The sequence below is a fragment of the Tigriopus californicus genome, chromosome 5 (genome assembly GCF_007210705.1).
Source record: "Tigriopus californicus strain San Diego chromosome 5, Tcal_SD_v2.1, whole genome shotgun sequence".
Classification (NCBI taxonomy): domain Eukaryota; kingdom Metazoa; phylum Arthropoda; class Copepoda; order Harpacticoida; family Harpacticidae; genus Tigriopus; species Tigriopus californicus.
Window position 1 is genome coordinate 6,349,729 of NC_081444.1, and position 25,445 is coordinate 6,375,173.

The window sequence follows — 25,445 nt, forward strand, 5'->3', positions numbered from 1 at the left end:
ACCTACTCTACTGATTGGAGCGATTCTTTAATCATAATATTCTTTAATCCATTGTGATACATGTCACCACTGTTAAACAATCTAATGAAGTAAAAGTATCCTCACAATAAAGATTTTCATTTCAATTCAACGTTGATTAACTCTCATCTTCTCTTCCTATCAAGTTTTTAGTCTCCTGGTCTCAAAGACGGAAGAATCTTTAAGAATGAGGCGTTTTTACTTTCAGGGTTAATTTCACATGGTTTGCTATTGGAAAAAGAAGTGAGGTAATTCGTTTTGTGTCAAAACTGTAATTATTGAATAACCTCCTAAATTATTGGCAAAAGGAAAGTAAAATGTCGATTGTATTCCTTAAATTTCATCGAAAATAAAACAGAACCATTTTGGCCAATTTTCATTCATTTTTTTTTAAATTTTTGAAGACGAAACGTTTCTTTAAAAAGTTGTGCATGCAAGGAAAAATGGTAAAGAAACAACAATAATTGAAAATATCTACACAATTTTATTAAATCATATTCAGAAAAATGGTGTCTGTTTACTTACATCAGGGCAGCTACAATATCCGATTGCTTACGCTAAGCTTGAAATGTAAAAAATGGGGGAAAATATGCAACGACTGTTTTTTGGTCAGTTGCATCAGATCTATTATGATAGGGAAGAAATGAAGGTAAACACATCAAACATCATTATATACATGACTGATTATCCTAATGAACGATATAGTGCAGCATCAAAAAACACCAAAAGGAGAAATGTGCAATAAATCTTATTCACAAACGCAAATATCTGTTGTACGTCCAGTTGTTTTAAAACGAGCCTCCTTCATCTCAAAGCCATTTATCAACGTTCAGCAAAAAGGACTTTTCAAAACTTGTTGACTTCTTGTGGCCTGTGGGTGTTTTAGCCTGACCAATGGCTCATAATCTCGTCTAATCTGAAATTGGGGTAGGGTATCGTCAAAAGAATCGCGGTATATTTTGAGCGACAATCCACCCTTTCGAGCCGAAATATTAACGAGATCCTTTTCGAAACAAAGTGGTTAGAGACAATGACGCCTTTTTTTATTTGTATTCGTAAAAGGTACGATCCACTTGGTTGTCCCAAAATCCTAGTTCTTATGTCTAACGAAAAGTACTTGCCAACCACGGTGGTTATAATTTCTAGTTAAATGTTTGCTCAAATGCCAAGACTTCTACCGTAGTGGCTGTTTTCTTTGCTTGAGAAACAAAAGGAATAATTTTGGTTAAATATGCATCTTTGAAAGTTGCTCATGTAAGCATATTGAATGACTTAATACAATTAAGAAATATTATTGATGAAAAACTAGTTAGACAACGCTATTAGTACTCTTAGTTATGCATGAATATAAGATTTATAATATTTATCTACGAGATGTTTTGTAACTGCACGTTGAATATTGCGTTTCGTTGTAAAAAAAGATCGATAAATGACTTAACTATATTTCAAGTTTTTGCCAAAACAAAGATGTACTTTTTCGATGGTATATAAATAAATGATATATTTTCATTCCCGTAAATATTCCCTTAAAACAGTAAAATAGTAAATGTTGGCACTACCAACTTATTCGGGATGTAGAATCGCCAATCAGGTGTTGTTGAACATGAAAATTACACTGGGCAGCCATGTCTTAAAAATATTATATCGATGCATCTGACCTTTCAATTTTCATTTTTTTCCCTTTTTGCAATGATTATTTTATACGTATCATATACTTTTTTATCAAATGTTAACAAAAATGTATTAAACTTCAAGATCAACATTTATTGAACTCGTGGTTGACAAACATGACATCATAGTTGTGAAATAATTATCTTAAACAAGTTATAAGTGTCATTGTAAACTATGCTTCACTTTTTCTGCATACTTCAGAAAAGCGAAACATTCTTGTATATTTCTGCGACATTGAAAAGTATCTCGTATAACCGGAGCATTTTTTTGCCAAATTTGATGCAAAATACAACATTTGAGGGGCAATCTCTCAGGGTCTATTAATGGATGTTTGCGTTTTCAAAAATACTATCTCCTTATAGGTTTTCAGTGGATTAATATATTAATCAGAGCTAATGTTAGTGATTCATTTTTTCTACCAAAGTTGGTCTTTGTATTGTTTTAATATAGAAAAACGCATCTTTATTTGAGCAAGCTCATTTTAATGTTGTTGGTACCACCGTGCAACAACGACATTATTCTTGGTAGTGGGTTGGAGGCTATTCAAAATACCGGGTGAGGTGGAAACAGTGACACATTTGTTTCTAGCTCGATGTTCATTCACATCAGATCTGCAGAGCTTGTGGTTCGATTTATGGAGTTTGTGAGTCTCAATTAAAATTGCACACTCCAAGATTGATTTTGGGCGTCTAAATAATTCCAATAACCAATTCGCTGAGATGTTCATTCGTGATGCAACTTGTTTTGTCATTAGAAATGACCTTACAGTCCTTTGCATTTGGAAGTTCCACCAAGATCTCTCAAACGGCATTTGAGCACTTTCACTTGCATGCTTTGGTCCTAGGAGACCGTTTTATTTGCCAGAAAACAGCACTTTTAGTGTTGACAAGTAGTTTCTAAATTGATGCTAGCTTTTAAAAAATTACAGAGAGATAGGTTTGAGATGCCAAAAATGTGAGGTAACATTTTTTGGCCAGATTCGTAACAATTAGCAAAGTTACGCGAGCGCTCAAGTATCGGCTTGCAATGTGCCACCAACTCTACAAGTAATAAATTTGATCCCCATCTAGTGATTTGTTGGGTACCCCCAAACCGAGCACATTTATTACCATCGCGTGAGAGTATTGATGATACCATATTAGATCAAACTCCTTTGACAAAGTGTCAGTGGCCCATACCAAAGCGCTGGATTACAAAGTGGTGACATCTGACGCAAACACTTACTGGAAGCTCTGCCATCGTTCAGCACAGACCAGGAAACACCAACTGCTGAAAATTGTGCAAGTGAAAGAACTCAGCAAAATCACTGAAAACAAACAAATTGAAGATCTAACTTTCTCGATTTTGTTTTGACGTATTGAATTATTGTTGAAGATGTTACTTTCATCACATTAAGATTTTGCAACGCTAAAGACAAAAATAGCTCATACAATGATATACTCTTACAATTTCATGGTGCTGTTTGTATAAATATGGACAGACAAAGTTGGAGGGATTTTTAGAGATTCAAATGTATAGTACTTTTTCCATTGAAAATATATTCTTAAGCGGTTAAACTTTCGTGTCAATAGCAATCAATTTAATAAAGACATTTCATAAACTAAAATGTCCAAACACAAATGCAACCGGTCATTTTACAATGACAAATATGATGATCTAAAAAAAAAAAAAAAGTCAAATTCATTTTGGTTACTTTGAAAGACTTGATTGAAAGTTAAAAATGAAATTGAGAAAGCCTGAAAAAAAAACAAATTGATAGAAATTTTNAAACTATTTAAAACTCACTTGAAAGTAAATCTTTACAAGATAGTATCAATCAATATTGTTCATACTCTTTGTCATGTATTTTCATCACATTTCAATTCCATTGATTTAGCAAATGCTTAGTTAAGTTAATGCAATTCTGACATTTCTAAATTAGGTTATTATGTAGCAAGGATAAGTCTTGCAAAGACCACTGAAATACGTTTTTGTTTCCTAGAAAGTAAGTCAAATTCATTTTGGTTACTTTGAAAGACTTGATTGAAAGTTAAAAATGAAATTGAGAAAGCCTGAAAAAAAAACAAATTGATAGAAATTTTTCTTATGCATGAAAACTTAAAAAGAATACTGTTATGTCCGGTATCATTTCTTGAACTTAAAGGAAAACTGTGTAATTACCAAAAAATGCTCCTTTGCTTTTGTGTCACCAAATGTTTTGTTGGAAGTCTTGGGATTGATGTAAACACTTAACCAATGTAGTAGTAGGCACGCCTATTTCGTTTGCTCTTCTTTTAGGTCAGTGGCTTTGTTTACAATAGTCAGAATTGATCGGAGGATGGCTGAGCGGGGCCGAGTTGGCCTGATATACTTATGGCGACATTGTATTATCTAGCGCTTTGGCCCAACCATAATCAATATCCACATGATTTCTGCTCCAATTCAAGGAGACATTTTGATGCAGAAAAGGTCTAGATTCACTTCATTTTCTTCTTGTGATCCATGAGGTTTTAAAGTTTGTCGCAATCATAACGATGTTGGGACATCAATGTTGCTTTACTCAACATTATCAGGGAACAACAACATGACTGTAGATAAAATGCAACACTTTTAATGCAGATGTACAATCTTCAAAGTAAAAATATTTTGTTTGCTAACACAGAAGACCTTCAACTACAGGTCATCGTTCTAAAAAGCCAAGAGATGGTCTTCAACCACAACCGGCAAAAGCTTTAGGTCGAGAACTGGAATTCCTAAAGTATTTCGTGGCATCAAATCGTGAATTCGGAGCGTATTGATTTCAAGGAGCAACACCAGGTTATTGACTTTCTTAATTGCTTTAATTGATCGGTCAAAATCACAACAAAATCTCACTAACCTGGTGGGGATGACACACCTCTCCTTGAATTCTAGGACGTTCTCCTTGTGTGGCAAAAAGCTCCTTGCTTTGTCTCACTCCAAAAGTTCGACAGTTTCACCCGAGTTCAAGAAAGTAGAATTAAAAAAAAATAAAAAAAAGTTTCTGGTTACACGCGGGACGCATAAAAAGTGGAAGGACGGACCTTGGCCCAATCAAGAATTTTCCTTCAAACAAGTCATGAACAATTCAAGAGTTATGCGGTACGAAAATATATGAGAGTCAAATACTAAGTTCATAATAAGGCCGATCTTATTTTAATCAACTAATCAAATATGGTCACAAGTGGAACTTCTATGAAATTAGTAACTAAAATTATACGCATATTTTTTTGGATTACTCACAACTGCATGAATGGATGACTTTAGAAGACGACTCAGCTAAGTTCCGCTGGAAGAAGCGGTGGTTTAACCAATGGGTGTTTTGCTCCTTGAGCGCCCCATAGTCTCGAACCATTCCATATTTCTTTGGACGGGTATGGAATATCGATGCCTATCCTATTTTTCTGCCGTTCCTCATGGTGGAGTGCGATGACTCCGACCGTCAGGAACTGATATTGACCAAGCATACATAGTATATAAGGACAAGCACTTTCGGGGAAGACAATATTCACTCTGCAAACTAGGATAACACACCTGCGACTTTATAGCCTTTCATCAATTTGATCATGACTGCTTTGGTAAGAATGGGTATTTTTTTCATTCAAAACGGGATGATGTTAAAGGTCCTCCTATTGAACTTTCAGGTAACCATTCTCGTGCTCAGTCTGGCAACCCAATCCCTAGGGGGCGTGCTTCACCACCCTCCTCAGCATTCAAAGCATCACAAATCCCATCGCGGTCTTCCCACCCCCACTTCAGCACCTGCTCATAATCATGGATCTTCCGCAGATCTACCCGTGTCCTCAGGTTATGGTGCTCCAGCCGCCGCTGCCATCTCCACGGGTTATGGTGCTCCAGCCGCCGCCCCCATATCCACGGGCTATGGCGCACCCCTGGCTCCTCCTGTACCTGCTCCTACGGTGGACCCTGTAACGCCAGCACCCCAACCTGAAGTGGTGCCCGAAATACCTGAAGTGCCTGAATTTCTTGTGGAACCTCAGCCCATTGAAGACATTGACTTAGCCCACCCCGCCCCACCCGTGTTCGCGCCGGGTTTCATCCGTACCAATGCGATGAATCCCCGCTTCTCCGTGCCTTTCACTCCAGTGTCACAATACGTGGACGACGGCACTCAGTATGTCGTGGAAGAAACAAATTATGTTGTCCCTTATAGCCCTTTTGGCGACGGGTTCCAATATTTCACTGAAGATCAACCTTCAGGTTGCACGGCTTGTGGAGAGCAGACCTTGACCTTGGATCCGGATTATTACATGTTTTTCGAGGATACTGGTGAATTGCAGAACGCGGATTATGGTCGAGATTATGCTTACGATAGCGACTTCCCTGTGGCTGTTACCGACACGCCTGAGGTGAAGGTGGCCAAAGCTGTGTTTGATAAGGCCTACCAAGAAGCCCTGAGGAGATCGTCGGGTTAGGAGAGTTCCTACCGTGCTGAACGAACCAAAGAGAGTCAAATAGTCAATCGTCGAATCAGTCAGAGCGTTGGTCTCCATCCAAGTTGGATTGATGGAAAACGATACAAAAAATACAGACCAATGTTTGAGAGAGTGAATAAATAAATAAATAAGCAATTGGAAACGGTTTGGACACTGGGTGACTCTAGATTTGTATTTCGCTTCAAGTCCTTGGGAGAGGATCTCAATGTACAAAAATGAGACACACCGTGATCATGGATCTGAACAAGTCAGATGCGATCCCAATTAGCGTGATGAAATAGGAAAAAGGCATTGTAATAGTTGGAATGGTTGCACGTCAGAGACGATCGAAGTCGGGGGAAAAATATCAATGTACTTGAAACTTGGAAATGCAAGGAAAATACTTTGAGACATTTCATCCAAAGGCTTGGATTTGATATATGTATGGATATCAGTGGAACGAAGAGCGGTAATGTTAGCTTTTCTTCATTTTTGCCCAGAATTATCTGCATCTGGTTCATTGATCATCACAATCTGAAGCTAGTCTTAAAAGCGGTTAATTGGTAGTCAGACTCATACAACAAGCACACTTGCCTGACTAGACCTAGTGAACATACAAATGGTAAGTAGTAGTAGTAGTAATAGTAGTGGTAGTAATAGTAGTAGTGTTGGTAGTACCTAGTAGCAGCAGCAATAATAGTAGTAGTAGAAGTATCGATGATACTTTCTAGCGGTAGTACAAGAAGTAGTAATTATGTCGAAAAAGAGAATAACGGGTATGGTTAGTCCAATTGCACTGCATGCTTCGGCGTCAATCTCGGGTTTAAACAATGGATGATGTCCGGATGAATCGCTCGAGTTCTTTCTCCAAATTGGACCGCGTTTCACGCTCCGTTTGCAACTCGCTCATCATGTTGGACATTTCGGATTTGTGCGTGAGTTCCATCATTTTCACCACTTCTTCCAGCCGACGGACCTGAAGTTGGAGTCTATTCGATATTAAAGCGCTCAGCTAAGAGAATGATCAACAAAAGAACAATACTAACCCTATCAATCAAAGCTAACTTCTCCAGATCATCCAAATCCGAGTCAGGTTTTGCTGCCAAAACGCCATTGTCAACGGAATCTCTGGTCTTTTTGACGCGCTTCGAGTCCTCAATCTTCACCGAGGAAGACTTGGTCCACGGCCGATGGGTGTCGTTATCTGCGGCTTTGGATTCTTTTGACACCACCTTGGGATTCGTTTCGACATGAGAAACCAACGGCTTTTCTAAAGAACCGCGATGATTTTGGGGCACTTTCTCCGGCGAGGAAGTCACTGAGCTCGTGGTGGATGAACAAGATGTGGTCACGGATGTGGTCGATCCACAGGTGGTGGAGGAAGACGTCGAAGACGAAGCTGGTGGTGTGTGTGCTAATTGCGAGGATAAATCTATCGAGCCGGTTGTTGTGGTGGTCACCAAAGACTTGGGCTCGGGGTTGGGATGATTGGTCAAGGACGAGGGCCGTTTCACACTGGACAAGAAGATGGATTTTCGACTCGAAACTGAAATACAAAGGAAGATCAGATCCAGTTCAACCGATAGTGTCAAGGCAATCAGACGATCGAATCCTTACCATCGTCCTTGATCTGACTGGGCTTAACGGGAATAACGGGCTTGTTCTCGGGAACAAGAGGTGCTCCATGGTTGTTGGTATCGGTGGGAGCCTCATTTTCTTTTGATTTATTGCTCGCATGCTCGCTACTGTTAATACCACTGGAATTGTTGCTCTGGTGGGATGGGTGATTGTTGTGTTGCTGCTCTTTCAAAAGACTCTTCCGGTTGGCCTGCTTCCGACTCAATTCCTCTAACCAGAAGGGCTTCTCGGTCTCCTCGACTTTGGGTGCGATAATCCGCTCACCTTTGTTGTTTTCCGGATTGGCCGTGGTTAGAACGGTCGCAGGTACAACAACAGTTGCCGAAACGGACACGGGTGGTTTTGGAGGCGGCTGCTTTTTGGCTGAAGCCATTTTGACCGAATCCTTGGGTGGACTGGCTTTGGTGAGATCCTCATTGGACTTCTGCTTTTGCAACGAATCTGAAGAGGATGAGGAATGACTCCCATTGGTCAAACCACCCAGAACATCCTGGAAAAGATCAGCATTGGTTAGTAAAACCATACTGTTCTTTGTAGCACTTCACCACCTCCGACAGATTGCCAACGAGTTCTACATTAAGATCACGTCCTCTCTACCTTCACTTGTTTTCTGACCAACTTGAATGAAAGCCGACTTTTGTTGGCTTCCCGAGATTGATCAGGAGGGACGAGTTGGGACGTGGGCGACGGATCACGACAATCCACACTTAAACCACTGTCCAAGGATTTACTTAGGGTCTCTTTGTCTTTACTAGAAGAGCTCTCGGACAAGTCATCGCCGCCTAGCGAAGAGTCCGGCGTCTCCGGGACGATCATCGTTTCGAAGACGTCATCGTTGGCCTTCTGGAATTCAATATCACACAAAACATGCCAAAAACGTGAAACAAACGAAACCAGGCACAATTCGAAAACGAAAGAAAACCAAAATAACACAAAATCAAAACACCAGAACCAACATCAAACCCCAAGGCATATTTATCAATAATAAAGTAGCCACAACTTACGGCTTCTTTGACGAAAATCGAGGAGGGCGGGCGCCTTTTGGGAGCCTTGGCTCTTCCTGCCGTCGGATGGGCCAATCGTTCATTGCGTTCCACACAATCCAATTCGTTGTCCAATAGAACACCCATGGTTTCTTGGGCAGTCACAGGTAGGCTTTGATGTCGGTTAGCGGAGCTCGGCAAGCCTTGGGCTTTGTGTCCTACTGATCCCGCTAATTTCGAGGTCACAGCCGCAGTCACCTTGTTGAAAGTAGAGGAAATGGGTTTGATATTGGCCACCGTGGCGGGCGCCGTTGGCGTTGAAGCGACAGGTTTGGCTGAAGCCGATGGAGGTTTCGGTCTTGGAGGTGGATTGGCCTTGCCGAACGAATTCCTCTTGGACGAATCTGGGCCCGAGTTCAGGTTATCCTTGCTGGTATTGAACAGCCTTTTGGATCGCTCCCGCACTGACGAGGTAATCACTTTCTTAGGGGCGGGCAGGCTCACATCGGGCTCGTCCAATTGCTCTCGGCTTCCCCGAGAATTCTCGTCCATGGAGGATGAAGTGGAACTGAGCTTTCTCTCCATTTGTCTTGCGTTTTGGGTGGAGGATGACCCTCCCCCTCCTCCTGACTTTTTCTGCTGATTGCTCTTCAAGGTCGGACTTCCGGGGGGCCTTTGAGGCTTCTTTAGAGCATTTGGAGCCTTGACGCCGAGCTACAGGAACGGATAACAAATCCGAATGAGTCATTATCCATGATAAGGCCAAAAAGGTTACGGCACCCTTTCCAAGAAATGAAACCCAAAGGTGCGAAAAATGAGTTCAGGTAACACTTGGACGCATATTTCGTTCCAAGAAAGGAAATACGTACTTGTAAACTTGGACCTTGTATTCTTGAAAACAATCTGCTTTCTTACCTCTTCGAAAGATCCATTGGTGGTATTCGTTCCAGAGGAAGGGAGAAGCTTGACGAAATTGTCCGGAAACACGCCCACCTTCCCCTCTAATTCACCCTTCCACCAGCCCTTATCCTCCACCTCCTTTGTGATGATCGAGACAACCTGCCCTTCGGCCAAGGTCAGCTCATCCTCATTTAAGGCTGTGTACGGAAACTGGACGACACACTGTTCTTTGACTGAAAGAGAGAAAGTAGCAAAAATAAAGTAGGAGGGTATCCATGAATAACACTTACACATGTGTTTGTGCCGAGGAGTTTTCGCCCCCAAGGCCAATCGAGATAAATACTTGGCCAGAAATGACTACAAGTGGAACAAATTGCCCACAAAACTATCGTTTTTGCATGATTCTTACTTTTCAACCTTGGCATTTCTGCAGATAACTCAGCAGGCACCAAGTACGCAATTCACAGCTTGGTGGGTGTGTTTCAACACTGAAACTCTCAAGTTTCTTGGATTAGTAGCACATTTGTTGATTAAATCGGGAAGATTAAGTGGAAGTGGAGTCCCTGAGTCAAAACACAGTTCGACAAGAATCACGGAGCAAGACTCAGTCAAGCCACAGGCCAAGAAGGGCTTTGACGAAGACGTTAAAGCGCCTTGGAATCGGACCTGACGCTTCCGTGGTCTCTTCAATTGAACAATAATGACAGCAAAAAAGCGCAGAGAGCACAAGTGTTTAATAAAAGAGGTTGGAACGACCTTTATTTAGGAACGGCAGAGCAACCGAGATTCAGGTTTTGAGTAGATAAGACACCCAAATAAAACACATTTACGGACAGGGACGAGAGATAAGCCACAGCATTGCCTGTCTTATCGGCCTTTTTCGCAGGTGTGTACGTGTCTATTTACAACATTTTGATATCAAGGAACCTCATAATCATTGACGACTTCGGCGTTGCCAGCGTTCCCGAAATACCCAAACATTTGTGATGGGGCATTTGGAAATTGATTTGGAACTGACTCTTGGGGAACTTGGATGAAAGTCCAGTCCCAATCCCATTTTTGGGACTGAATTGGGAAAAACTTGTCATGCCTGGAAACCAGACCTCAAACATTCAGCTTCCAGTATCAGCGTCGTTTGACCTTTAGATGTTGCGGGCAGTGCTTGCTAATCACGATAACCTTGAACATCTCACCCCATAAAATATAGTCATGGTCTCAGCCCGTCTCGACACTTATGTCATGTCTAAGGTAGTTTTCAAAAATCCCTGAGACCACGATAATCCCCAACAAATTGATCTGTGTATTACCAAAGGTCTGGTTTCCAGGCCCAAAAGCTTTCCTTCATTTCGACGATGCCTTGGGACTTGGTATCTTTCGGGTTCATAACAGAATTTGAATTGATATTTTGTCGGAAGGGTAGGTGAACCTTGTCGGATGGCTCGATTTTGTCTGCCATTCATAATGTAATAATCAAAACTTTCGGTGGATCCACTCGTATTACTCCCAAGGTCCCCAAAAGACGCACATAGAGCCCTCCAAGCCGGTTTGATGCTCTCTCGAGAGTTTCGACGAGGGCTGGATTTACAACCCCGGCTTTGATTTAAAATTTCATTCCTTGTAAATGAGGTCTGTAAATCTGGGAGAGTTTGGAAGCGGCGGATTTTGGAGTGTGGCAACGAGTTTAAATGCGGCCTGGGTCGCCTTCGGGATTTGTTCGGCAAATCGAAAAGAAAGGGTAAACTTGCAGCTTGGCTAGCCTTCTCATGGATAATAGATTCTTGTGATTGAAGATTGAACGTCGATGATCTATTCCCAATCCATTTCGAAGGCGAGATCTTTTGGAATAGGCCTTTGAGTGAGGTTGTACTACTTCGACGCTTCTCAGATTGCGGCAATGATGTCATCGATATCGAATCATCGGCCCACTTCTCGTGATGCTTCCGAAGAGAAACGGCCCGAGACCTTCTCGTTGTGGTCAAAGATCTAAGGCTCATGGAGAGTCTGCGGAAAAAACCTCGTTTGCGACGAGGTTCCGAGATTTCAGACCCATGGGATACGAAATGACCGGCTGACGCGGACGAATGATCCCATGAGAGATGGAATTCTAGCTGATGTTCTGATTGAGCTAAGCGATTCTGATCCACTCGATGGATTGGGGTTTGCAACGGAAATGACATTTCTTCTAATTGAAATTTTGGGAGAGGTTTTGGAGTTGCAGGTGGAGGTATTGAATTTAGGGTCTTTTTTGAGGATTGGACGAAGGATTTACGATTGGAACTTAGATTGCCTTTGGAGCAGGAGAAGGTGCGAGGAACTAGAAATTTCAGGGTGAAGGTCAAGACAAAGCATATAGATCATTATAGGAAAAAAAGAGTGGCATATTGTTTAAAGGTCTTAAGGCGGCATGCGGTTGAAATGCGGTCTATCTAGCGAATGTAATTAAATAAGAAAAGAATCAATGCCATATTTGACGCCGACATGATTTTGAAAAATAAAGGTTTCTCTGGAGAACTGGTAGTAAGAACTAAGTCAAGTGAGGACAATTTCAAAAAAAGTTCACTGTCAGTGCGTGAGCAAATAGAAAAGGACAAATGTTGTTATAAACAACATTTTAGATTTCATAAAACTGGGGACTTTTTTTCAACATTAATCTTACCTGGTTTGGGAGGAAGTCTGGGGGCACTGATATTGCTGACATTGTTGGACGACGTCGATGACGTCGAATTCTTGAGATCAGGATTGGATTCTCTCCCAAGGGGAGATTGACGACGTTCTGCTCCTTTCAGAGGGTGCTGAGCAGGATCATTCGAGGCCGGTTTAGTGCTCTTCTTGAGCAGGTTGTGATTCTCGATGACAACGGTGTTCACAGCAGAGACCGGGGTCACGTTAGTCTTGCCGCCCCCTAAGGATGCCACCAGCCCCAAGGCAAATGAAGGTCGAGACTGAGCTTCCTTTTTAGGTGATGCACTGTTACTGGGTTTGTTCTCGAAAGCTGAAATAGGAAGTCGACCTGGCTTGGCTTTCGATTCGGCCTCTTGTATCAGATTGGATATCTTGGCTCGACTGGCCTCGACAATGTCTACTCGGGCAGGTTCTGAATGTAAGAAAATAAAAAAGAGAAAGTTATTTCGCCACAGATCCAATTAAACCCTGTTCAATTCCAATCAATCACCTTTCAGATTTGGATCGTTCTTTTTGTTTTTGCTCTCCAGAATGTTTTCCACGGCTGGAGGCGTTTTGAGCGAGGGTTCCCCAGTCCCCGGGGAATTGACCATCTCCACGAAATTTGATGGGAACACGCCCGTTTTTCCGTTTAACGCTCCTCGCCACCATCCGTCCTCGACCTCACCTAAGAAGTCGATGACTTCATCCATTTGCAATTCCAGTTCGTCCTCATGAGCGGGTGCGTAGGAAAACAGGACTCGACATTGGCGTTTGGCGATGGGCCCCGATTTACTCGAGGAGGTCTGAAGTTTGGGTCGGAGTTTCACTTCACTGTCAATATCATCGGATTCGTCGTCATTGAGACCATCGTCCACCGACGAGGAGAGGCTTAACGAGGGCTTCTGTTGAGCCTTCATATCGCTCTTGGAGACGACCTGAAAACAAGCAAGGGGACAATGTTTAGTGCATCATTGTTTTCATCAAACAATTACTTATCATGTTTCGAGTCATGTTCAGTTACTGGTACTTTTACTGACAAAAACCAACAAAATTGAAGCAAGATCTACAAAACCCCGAAAGATTAAGGGGGACAAAACTAAATGCCAACGGTTGTCAAGGGAGTTCAGGAATGACACAGGACTAGCTTAATTTATTGAATCTAATTGAGCCTAATGGTTCTCAGAATTTGGCCCTGAAAATGGCAATGTCCTGTTGAGGTGATTTTTCTCTCGTCGTTTCAAATATCATGACAATCCTTGTCCTCGGGAATTTGCCAAAAGGTGAACAGAAGTCACCTTGAGGTCTGAGCGAAGGCAAGACAGTAGAAGACAATCGTCGCCAATTGGCTTCAATTAGACATCTTCAACTCAAAGTGTGTAAATACACTTCCCACATCCTCGCTTCTCCTGACGAGTCCATCTTTATCAATCATAATTTGGATACCCCAGTCCCCAAATCACGAGACAGGCATCCACGGCAAAAATATGGCCTCTCAAGGACGACACGAACCGTATGAAATATCAGACCAAGTTCAGCCGTTACTCAAGCCAACCAAAACTCAATTCGATCGATTTTCATTTTTCTCATTCCAAACGAAGCTAGATAGGAGTCGCTCGCACAAAAGAAGTAAGAATCGTTCTCAAGCCACCGAGGTACATCCACAAACCACCAGATGATGCGCGAGCACCTTCTCGGTGCCAGATCATTTAAGTAAAACCAATTAACGTTTCAGGGGTGGGATTGTCTTCATATCATGACGGCTTTTTTTCTTCTCGATTGGGGCTAATCTGAATTCCCATAAGGCGTCAGAGTTTCTATTCTGGGACTAGCATTTCTTGATTTATATAAAATATGAAGACAGAAAGAACTTCATGTGCATACCTTCTTGGTAGGAATAATCGGCGACAACCGTTTCAGTCGGGTCTGCACGATGTGATGATGTTCAGCCACGACATCATCTGGCAAAACGAAATTGGGCAAAACGGGATGCAAATACTTCCGACGAGAGGGAAATGTGTCTTTCTGCCAACTAGGACCAATATCGTCATGTACTAGTTGGCTTTGGTCACGAGATATCGCGATCATCTCATCATAAGTCAATATGACAGCATGATCCTCTACATCCAAAAGCTCCATGGCGTCTTCGACGACAACACCATCGTCGTCGTCATCGTTGACGTTGTTGTTTCCTTGGTCACAATTACTCGCCGAAACAGTAACCTCATTCTCAATTTGTTCCGGCCTATCTTGTTGCCTGTCATGATCAAGTTTTTCTCGGACAGGCAATCCAAAGCACCACTGGTAACAACCAAACATAGGAGAGAGTAACCAAAGGCGAATAAAACTGCACCCGGAGGACGCACCACTGACGAACGTAAGTGGGAAAGGCGACGACGACGACGATGATGATGATGATGCTAACGGGTTTGTTGGATGAAACCGCAGAGGAGGAGGAGGAGGAGAAGAGGAAAACAGAGCACCTTCTGGTCGTTGATGGCCATCATTCGGGGATGGTGAATAGCTGCTGGCTTTTAATAACTTCGAGCTTAGACTACGACAACAAGAGGACCAGTTCACGCTAGATTTGGGTGAGGGTAACGGCGATGTTACTATATTCGAAGCGGGCAAATTCTGGTCAACACTCAGGGCCTGGACACGTGTTAAACTGCCTTGGCCCATGGCTTGAACTGGACGATGATGGATGATCATTCAAGCACATGAGGCCTCAGAATGAAATTCGAAGTCGAGCGGGAGGCGATTCAGCTGAGAAGGAAATTCTGGTCCTGTCTGTATGGCTAAAGAGGAGAAAGGCTCGTGTATTCACGTCAAGATCCAATACCATAAAGTATTTATCAAAGCATCCATCCAGGTAACAATTAAATCACGGACGGCAGGCCGGTGTTTTGGACCCTAATTATAAGGACAAGGGATAGATAGGTAGAAGGTTAGTACCTCGAAGACAAGGACATACCGTAGAGGAATGACCTTGGTTCTATTGGCTCGATGAACCCATCTTCTCCTCTTGACCTTCACAACTCGGGTAATATCTGCTATTTGAAAAGAAATCACTATTACCTCGAGTTTTCGATCGCAGGTAGTTGCAATTTCTTGAGGTAGACTAAGATGGTTGTTCCCAATCAATAACGTGGATGTAGAGGCACTCGTTCTCAAAGGCTGGTGAGGATTTTGGTTGTGGTAGACCGTTCCCCGTCTCTGAAAGCCTCGCAAATGAACAATGTGGTCACAATTGAGCCCTGTATCGCACGACCCAGCCCAACGCTTCTTGGAATAGTCTAAAGACAAGAAGGGCTTCAACAACTTCACACTAGACGAAAATCTTGAGGTCTGAGGCGGCGCATCCTCGGGTTCGTTCGTCTTCAACGAGGAACATCTCGACACGGACTTGCGATTGAGGCTTTTCAGCGAGAGCAAAGACAAAAGACTCGTTTGACGCTTTAGTACTGGACTCGAGGACGACCCAAGTCGCCTCTGCTGCTGCTGTTGTTGTTGTTGTTGATGATGGTTATTCACATTTTGCTTTTGTTTCCGATGCACAGCACATTGACAATAGAGTCGGGGGTCATTCTTGTTCACTTGATAGACCCTCACTTGGGATTGGGGTCGATTGGGGTCGCTATACACACATAACGCTTCATGTTCTTGGCGAGGCAGGGCCCGCATATCCGATGCGGGCATCGTATTTCTCCTGGTGAGCACCACTTAAGTCGACAGAGTGGTCGGACGGCACTTGGTACGAGGACTAATCAAACATTGAATGAATGAATGGACTGTTTTCTATTTCTTTCGGCTTGAAAGACAAACGCTTTTGAAATTTGAGAACGTGGGAGGCCAGTGGATCTCCCTCCAAAAGCAGTCACCAAATGGCATTATTTTTTCCTGTCCAGGCCACACTCATGTACTCTTTCCTCAAGCAACAGCTTGCTTCGCGTTCTTGTTCATATCAGAAACGATTCAACCAAGTGGAGCAAAAGTGACACACTCGATGAAGACCGAGGAGAGCCTTCAATGTAGAGCTTTACCTACTACATACTACCACTACTTCTACTGGATTGTGTGTACCTAGGTACGTTCAGAGTTGTTGTACATGGAGTAGGTTGGCCTCCTCCCTGCCACTGTTTGTAATGACAACGATTACACCGGGCGATGCCGGATTCAATCCCCCTGACAATCGCATTTAGACAGAGGAATGAATCTCTCTCTCTCTCTCTCTCTCTCTCTGAATCCGGCTGGTTTTCGAGCACTTGTTAGTGGGGCTTGCCAATGAAATTCTCGTTGCCTCCTAACGAGCGTGCTGGCGTTTTTGTCACAGCTATTTAGCATAGGATGATGATGGTGACAATCCCTTCATCCTTTTGGCACTTTGAAACGGGAGGTAAGCATGATTAAGGCAGTAAACCTTGTTTCTGATGCGTCATCCTCGTCAGCTCTGACATTCGGTTTGAGGCGTGGGTCATTGGATAAATGCACTTTGAGGCACATGCTTTAATTGGAACGGTGTTTCCGATGAATGGATCGAAATGCTCTGACTCTTTAATGTAGCTGTTGGTGATCATTGGTTATCAAAGCATGCTCCCGCGAATAAGAGTCTGTACTCAGAAGAGCATTCCGTGGAAAATGTTCAATCTCGATTATGTCAAGAATCGGAATGTAACTACCAATTTCGGGCCGGTTCTGAAGAAGTTTCCAACAAAGTCAAAAGATCCACTCAGTGCGCTTGTAACTAATGGGGGACTAAGGTTTTCGCCTCTATTTCGTTTATCAGATCGTGTTGACTTGCTCACTTTTTGAGAGGATCTTTGAAACAGACTCTCACAAGTTGTCACAAATTGAGAGATGTCTCTTCATGGACGGACGATCTCTTTCAAGTCATGACAAATGGAGAACAAAACCCTGATCGATAGTAATCAGAGGCAAATCCCCAAAGCTCATTGTTTCAAAGTGATCGTTCGGCCATCGCTGCTCAAGCTGTGAATTCGCCTTGAAGAGAAAACAAGTATTCATTAAACTAGGCCAAAATTCTCGGAAAGGGCGAACCAAACACGTCGAGTTCCCCTGATGCAGTTTATGCCAAAAAATGTTAGGCTTCACATCGACGCAGTCCTTCAGAACGGTACAAAGAGGTTGCCTTGAAGTGTAGGTCGAAGTGTGTGTGTGTTTGTGTGTTTGTGTCTTCTGGGTATAGTGGATCAAGGTGGTAGCACAAGTTCGACCATTTTCGAATGAGCTGAACCTACCAACACCGTTAGATCTAGTTTGCCGGACCATCAGCTCTCGTAAGATCACGGGGATAAAATGATAGGGGTGATAACCGTGACAATAATATTGCTGGTGTGGTGGTGGTTGTTGCTGTTGTTTTGATTGGAAAAGTCAAGCTCTAGGAGGGCTAACGGCAGAGGTCATTGAAACCAATGAATAAGAACACCGAAGAAGGGTTGATTTGCCAAAGTCATTTGGAAGCCACTTCCCACTCAGAGGAGTAAATTCCTTTCTCTTCAAGGATATCATCTTTTTGTCACATCTCGCAACGTGGCCATCAATTTAATACTGGTGTATTGTGAAATGGTGATACTAGAGAGAGAGAGGGACAATCGGTCAAAAATTGGCACACTTCAACCGTTTTCCACATCTTGCCATGCAGTATTTGGAAATAGCAAGAGGGCATTTCCCGGGGTTTCAACTTCTCGACAAATGATAGCGAGTGGAAGCTACTAGCCATAGCACGTTGGTGCCGAATCTGGTGAATGTGAACGAATTTCCCATCCCAAGCAAACATTGCCATTCTCGGTGCAATAACACGAAACTCGATCCCTCTCCCCCACTCTCTTTATCGTTCTCTCCTTCTTTTCCAAATATCTTGGGATCGTCGGCAATACTTGTGAGATGTACGTACAACCCAATAGTTTGTTTGAATTGCACACTTCGTCCTTACGTCTTTGAGAGAGACAGACTTCAATTATCGTCCAATATTATTGCAACTCGTTTCATGGGGAGTCTGGTTTATGTTAGACGGAGAAAGATGATATTCGACAAAGCTCGTCTCTATTTCACATGAAACAAATGATCTTACGCCATGATGGGATGACGAGTAAACTCGAGAAGCGATTAACGAAACGAGTCCTCGATAGAAGAGCACAAACGAAACGGCTCTCAATGGTAAAAGTGGACACGATCAACGGTAATTGACCAATGCGGGATCAACGAAAACTACCCTCCAACGTCCCTCCATTCCGAAATATCACTACAATAAACGACTGAGCCACTGGCAAACAAACAATGGAGCCAGTGATGATGCATCTAAAGACTTCCCGTGCTTCTCAAGATCGATTCTCATCAAGCTCCAAGGGCAAAAAACAGGAACACTGACATTACTTAGTCCGGAATCGTTGAGGTGTCGCACGTTTCACAACATTATTCTGGGCAACGACACACAAATGTCACACGGAGGAAGAAACGCCGAAGAGGTATGTACGTACGTCCCTACGCACATAAATAAATATATGTATCGGATTACGCCACGACCGACAATCATCTCTCTCTCCCTCAGATTTAGTCCAAAGAAGAAGCCAGAGAAGTTTTCTTCCCTCCCCTTCACGGATCTCTCTTGCACACTAATTGACCATTCAGGAAGTCAACGGTAGTCGTCGTCTAGAAATAAGCCGGCTTATCAAGTGTGCAATCCGTACATACCCGAATGAATGTTGGAGCTGTCGTCTGTGTGCGTCCGTACATGTTCGTGTAAAGACGAAAAAAACGAAAACCAGCTGACGATTACTGGGAAAAATGCTGCGAAGGAAAACGATCGTGTTGGCTGGCTTACATTAGCTCGATTTATTTGAGAAGAAGGAGTAATAGTTTATGCCAAATCCTGTTATTTCTTTACTAGTATTGGCAGTTCTCTTGAATAGAACTAGTAGATATCATCCTTGTCTCTGTCGATGACTAACAACTCGTTAAGAACATGTCCCCGAGCGTTTGCAGTTGCGATTAACGGTTAATCTAAACAATAACCCCAAGAGCAGGAAGGTATGAGGGGAGAAAGCCAATCTAGCTGTTTCAAATGCAATTTAGAAACATCCTTGGACGTGCTTGTCCTCCCTTGAGCCGTGGGCGTCATATCTAGGTCACTTTGAGCGTGGTCGTTTCTTGGTCGGGGAAGTGGTTTAAGACAGCTTACCTTGACAAAATTGTCGGGGAAGACGCCTCTTTTGCCTTTCAGAGTTCCCTCCCACCATCCACCATCCATCTGTTTGACATCCGTAATGAGCTGACCACTTCGAATGGTCAACTCATCCGGTAATTCGGCATCGTAATCAAATTCAACTTCCACGTCCACTGGAATAAATATGAAATGAAGTTATAATCCAAAGTAATATGAACGTGATCATAGCTGCCGAACAAGATTCGGAAAAAAACATTGAAGTCTTGCCGTTTCCGGCTTTTTTCTGATGAGAATTTGAACAAAAATAGCGTTTCTTTTTCAACAAACTTTTCAGTGATTGAATTGTGATCAAAACTTGGGCCTTTAAGGTTGTAATAGATAGACACATACCACAATAAACACATAGACTATGGGACGTTGCTGCCATTCATAAAGTGAAGGCGAAAAATGATTCTGGCCAAGGACTCATCGGCCATTCCGTTTTCTTTCATGGTATCTATAGTTGGTTTACTCGGGCTTAAAAGAGCTTTTACCCGCTTTGAGCCACTGTGACCAAACTGATGTCTATGATGAATAAGTCTGAGAATAGCAATTCGTCAAGAATATAAAATTGACCCCCAAACCGTCAAGGCCGGCCTCTCAAGGCGTACTCTACCAAGTATGACAGTTCTTCGTACATGCGGCATAATGGGGCTGTAACATCAAGACCGTGATTTTGCATGACCTCATTGAAACTCTCTTTTTTCGGACATTATATCCCTTCAAATTCTGACCAATATTATATTTACAGTTTTCAAGAATATTTTCTTGTACTTTTCCCATAATCTTGCCTGATCGGTCAAAACTATGCTAAAATATTATTCAACATGATTGGTATCCATCCATCCATCCATCTATCTATCTATCGGTCTTACTCTTTCTAGTCACTATATATAATGATCTATTTAAGTCAGTATATGATCCATTTTTGAAGTGCAACCTAAACTAATGCCTCTCTCTAAGAATATGGATCAGCGTAATGTAAACGGCGCTCTTACCCATGATTGGCTTTCAAATGCTCATCAGTCCCGAGTCACACCCACCAACCCCACACCTCGATCCACAACACTTCACTGGCAGCCAATGCCGTGTCCGACACGCCCATCCATTCACCAAACACCCCGATTATACACCCAGGCCAAATTGACACTGACCCACGACCCCACCGCCCCTGAGGCCAATGTACGTTATCTGTATCTATCTTTTTTTTAGATTATTAATATCCACTGGACTCTGAGCTAATCCGAGTTAAGTCGAGGTAGACAATCACTGTCTGTCTGTCTGTCTTTCTGTCTGTGTGTCGTTAGTGGGTGGGCAGTGAGCACTCACACACACTCACTCATATCAGCACAACTCCATCCAAGCCAAGCCACCAACCAACACTCCCGACACGCCCGCCCTCAGTCGCTGACTGGCGTGAATGGCCCAGCCTTGATGGTGTGGGGTAGAGGGGGTAGAGGACTTCGGACGGATTCGGCGGAGGGATCGCAAGAACCGTGACAACGACGACGATGAGCATGGAGGCAGAGCGGTACTCAAGTCAAGCTCGTCCAAGTCAATCAGGGCCATGGTGACCCCTTAATTTTGACGCGAAAAAGCCCAAAACCTGGCCCAGAGTCCCTGTGGGGGAGTGAAAGAGAAAGAGAGAGAGAGAGAGAGATGAAATCAAAAGACTTGGGCTTGAAAAATACTGTGGTCGTGATGTATGTGTTTTCACTTTTTAGTCGCTTATTTCCATCATATTTATCATTTAATCATTATTTCCATCTGAGTGAGAAAAAGAAGTTAGCGTAAAGAGTGTTTTTGGGGAGGGAGAAAAAAAAAGATCTGATATGGGTCGAAGGAGTTCAATAGTTTTTGAAATCAACAAAACAAGCCGAAGAGCGCGAAAATAGTTGATAGGGGCTGACGGGACCAAAAAGCGCTTTGAGGAGCAAGTCAATGTTTTGCGCTAAATTTACCACATATGAAGAAAGCTTACTCTGGTTCTTTAGAGCTTCTTTTGGTCACCATGATCAGTCAGGGCCTGGCTTTGGGGATTCGACGGAGACTTGAGTTGGAATTCCGGTGAGGAAGGGCGCACCAAAGAGGGCAAGTTCGGGGATTTTAGACCCGAGAATGACGAGGGAGCGACGGCCAGGGGATCTGGGAGGTGTCCGGAAAGGAGGCCGTTGGGTGGAGGGGGCTACCCATGAACAGGGTAGGGACAGGGCGGCAGTGTTGTCAAGAGTTGACGGAAGAAAAAGTAGCCATTGAGGAAAAATCTAAGGATAAGATCAAACAAATGTTTCTATTAATGCATTGCCATTTCAAAAAAAAAGGTCTGAAAAAGAAACGTGGAAAATTACTGCTGGGCCTAGATTTCAACCCACGTCGCACCGATATGATCACTCATTACTAGAGCTTGGAGTTTTTTTAAAAGTCAATTTTAAATTTTTGGGAAATTTTGTCGGTAAATTCTGAATTTTGGTTCAAGGAAAAGCTTATGGATACTGGAAGGATCTCTACCATGCAGTTTACCGGTTCATTTAGTTAGAGAGGCCAGTTCGTCATCAGTAGAGCACGCATTTATTTTGCCCCAATTGCAATTGAGAGTCAGGCTTATAAAGCCCTGTTCAAATACAAAATTCATTAATGAGCATTGAGAGGTCATGGCTCGAGCCATCGTAATAAGATCATACCAGATACTTTTGAAGATGCATTGTAAAAGATACCTTTTTGCACCTCCTTTATATACTGCATACTGCATTGTCCTAATCTTCTTGGTTTGTTGCAATACAGTACTTGTTCTCTAATTCTCACATTATTCCTGCTTGCCTTTTTGGCTAAAGCTCAAGCTTTTCTCAAAAATGCAAGTTGAACTTCAATACTTTACATGCAAGAGAACAAATGTAAAGATATTTGCATTTTAGCCAAGGTCTCTTCACCTTGAGAGATAACTAAAATAAAGCACCAGGAGGAACCAAATTTGTTCTTGAAATGTACATGGTTTAATGTATTAATTTGGGGGCCCAAGTTAGTAGACAACTTCAAGGCCTTTTGATTTTAAAGATTTTGAAATAATGAAATATTTTGATCCGTTGCTAATTGCTTCAAACTTTTGCAAAATTAGTTGTCCTTGGTTGTCTGCCTCATCTCTTTGCACTTTAGAAATATTTCCTGTTGATATGAATTATTTGATGCTTTCAAAAGATTATTTTGTCATTATTTGGCCTTCAAAAACATTTTCTTTTCCAAGCACTACTCATTACCATATTTCGGACATTAATGGCGTAACGTTCAAAACAATCAAACTGATAAAGGGACTCAAATACAAGTCATAAGATTAACCAAAAATATTTCCTCAGATTGTGAAAAGACATTTGTAAAATTAGAAAACGTCAAAATAGCAAAACTTGTCCAAAATTTGCTTCTTCAAGCTTGTAAGTATGTTTTGTGACTGTTAATGTGTAAAATTGTGAATTTTATTGATATTAAATGTGAGCTGAACAATTCCCCTCAATAATAAATGACCAGGAACTGTAATTCAATCCCGAGAGCAAGGTGACTTGAGAAAACATGGCAACGTGCCTTCACTCTTTTTCTCTTTTAGAATTGCTCTCTCAAATGTTTGTCTCCATTATTTGATTGATGGGCATCAATGATAAACTCTTTGTGCTGATTGGAACTAAATAAAAGATGCTATTTTGGTGCCAGTCTTGCCTGTACATGGTGTTTAGAATTATGTTAAGTAACTTTCAACAATACTCTCAAGATTTTTTAAGACGGTTTTTGATATTAGTAAGTCATGAAGCTCAATTTCTGTTTTGTAAAAAAGTCAGTTATTGATCAAAAAGCTATTAAATGTCCCTTAAAACACACTTAATGGCATATCAGACAGAAAGTGCAGAATGTCAAAATCATTAGATATATTAGTTGCACCTTCAGCAGAAATTTCATGTACACATATGAAGCGGCTACTTAGCTATTGCAACTTGAATGTTCCAGTTTTTGTCAAAACTTCAAAGTTTAATTTGCTGCTTAAGCAAATAAGATAATGTCATCAAAATCCTCAACTAAGTAATGATTCCTTCCCTCAAAATTGCATTTTCATCAGCAAAGGAAGACATTGAAGTTTGAAAATAAAAATAGTTTAAGGGTGGAATTTACTCTCTCATGTTCTTGAAGTAAGTGTCACAAAAACTCCCCAGTATAGCATTAATGGAGATCAAAGTCAGCCACAAACAACATTAGCGGACAATTTGAAAGATCGATATCTCCTTTAATCAACAAATTTACTCTTAAGGTCTATAAAGTGGGCGAGGGCCTTCAAAATATGGAAACACTTCCAGATCGGCGTTCGCAGGCATTGTTGTTGGCGGCGTCATTTTCTAAGTTCGATTTCCTTCTGCCGTCTGTTATTGTTGTCATTGGTGCCAAATTGAATTCGATTGTGAATCAACCTCGGACATGATAACACAAGAAGCTCAATCGTTACAAAAGGGGATGAAACATGTCATAATGCCAGCAAGCACTCTTGTGATAGCAAAGTCTCTTGAGGGTCAAAATATGAACTCCAAATCCAAATTTGGTTTGAGCTGAAAGATGTTTGGGCCCTCTATCTGGAACAGACCACAGAGTTACACAGAGCAGTCTTTGTCGGGCAGCCTCGGCCAAATTTTTCGAGCATAGTTGAAATGATCCGTCATGTTTCGTTTCGTGCAGCTGACGCTGGTCGAAGAGAAGGAGGTTGTGCCCACAAAACTCAAACTTCACAACAAAACAATTAGTAATAACTTCTTTATGGTATCACGTTTGGCCTTTCAGCGCCATAATCACTCAGGTCTATTGGAGACCAGATACCATAGGAATCTGTCCTTCTCAATCAATTTTGGTAATTCCTATTTCCATTTTTTATCTTGAATCCATGAATTAATATGCAAACATGTTATAAAAAGTACAATAGTGCTTGCCAAAGATCACTAAACAATGCCAGACCAGTTTATGCATATAAAAAGAACTATCGTTGGTACCAGGCCATTAGTAACGAAATTACAAGTAACAAAATAAAAGTAATTTGTTCCTTTTTTTGGGAAAAGGAACTGTAATTCAGTTACATTTTAAAATGGTGTATGATGAGAATGCTTCTCTTTCCAACAACGTCCTGTTTTGCCAATTTCATTCCGCGAGTTCAAATGTTGGTTGAAACTGGTTACTCTTGAAGGCATGTTTTGCCTCTTTCTATGAACTTTTCCATAAGCCTCCTCATGATTCACTTTTAATAACATTTTTGCTTTCGAAAGGTTTTCGAAATTTATTTTGACTATACATCATAAATCAACTATATGGAAACGAAAACCCAGCCTATTTTCCAACTCATTATAATCGAGAATAAAGGGACAGCAATTCTCCTGTAGTATCACCAACTATTCAATAGCCGAGTACGGGTCGAGATATTATAGTAAGAGTATTAAACATGATTAGGACAATTTGTATATATGTTTACAGGTAACATTACGGATGGCATTGACAAAAATAAGTTTAGTTTTCAGGAACAAGTAAGGACCCGTGCACAATGACAGACGCCATTGGCCAGGGAAGGTGATGGTCTTGGGCGGCATTCAGGTAATGAGTCAGTGAGTGCGTAGGAGTCCGTTGAGATCCGACAGATCTGGTTTTCATGGCTAGAATTGGCGGAAGAATGTCTAAAAGTGGCTAGCTGGTATTGATGCTCGAGTCTCAAGGGTGTTGAGGATCGATCAAGGCCGTGTGTCCCGGCCGAGGGCTGAATGGCGGCAAGTAATAGTCGGCCAAGTACCTGTATGGGCCAATGATGATTCCGTCGTCGCTGATGATCTGATCCAACTTCAATCAAATCAGTCTTCGGACGAGGTCAAGGAATCCAGCCAGGTTTGGGTTGGCTCGCTCAAGTCATGCTCA

The 25,445-nt window shown here is 42.1% G+C and overlaps 2 protein-coding genes across 5 annotated transcripts in view; one reads left to right on the forward strand and one right to left on the reverse strand.

Moving 5' to 3' along the window:
- The first annotated feature begins 5,060 nt into the window (after positions 1–5,060).
- LOC131881243 (vitelline membrane protein Vm26Ab-like) lies at positions 5,061–6,152 on the forward strand. The gene is made up of 2 exons (XM_059228054.1): positions 5,061–5,264; positions 5,331–6,152. The coding sequence occupies exons 1-2, from the start codon at positions 5,253–5,255 to the stop codon at positions 6,120–6,122; spliced, it is 804 nt and encodes a 267-aa protein (XP_059084037.1). The 5' UTR covers positions 5,061–5,252; the 3' UTR covers positions 6,123–6,152.
- Positions 6,153–6,283: 131 nt separating this feature from the next.
- LOC131881232 (SH3 domain-containing kinase-binding protein 1-like) overlaps positions 6,284–25,445 on the reverse strand; it is a 105,717-nt gene continuing 86,555 nt past the window's right edge. The window contains exons 1-10 of one of the 4 annotated variants that reach the window (XM_059228036.1): positions 20,525–20,964; positions 19,503–19,660; positions 12,816–13,242; positions 12,300–12,737; positions 9,659–9,876; positions 8,765–9,457; positions 8,358–8,603; positions 7,740–8,250; positions 7,169–7,668; positions 6,284–7,098 (exon numbers count right to left, since the gene is read on the reverse strand). In XM_059228036.1, coding sequence (XP_059084019.1) covers positions 6,946–7,098; positions 7,169–7,668; positions 7,740–8,250; positions 8,358–8,603; positions 8,765–9,457; positions 9,659–9,876; positions 12,300–12,737; positions 12,816–13,242; positions 19,503–19,660; positions 20,525–20,528 — 3,348 coding nt within the window. In that variant the 5' untranslated portion in view covers positions 20,529–20,964 and the 3' untranslated portion in view covers positions 6,284–6,945. Of the gene's footprint in view, positions 7,099–7,168; positions 7,669–7,739; positions 8,251–8,357; positions 8,604–8,764; positions 9,458–9,658; positions 9,877–12,299; positions 12,738–12,815; positions 13,243–15,382; positions 16,019–19,502; positions 19,661–20,524; positions 20,965–25,445 lie in introns of those variants that run through there. The other 3 variants (XM_059228037.1, XM_059228034.1, XM_059228035.1) reach the window with 3 other exon arrangements.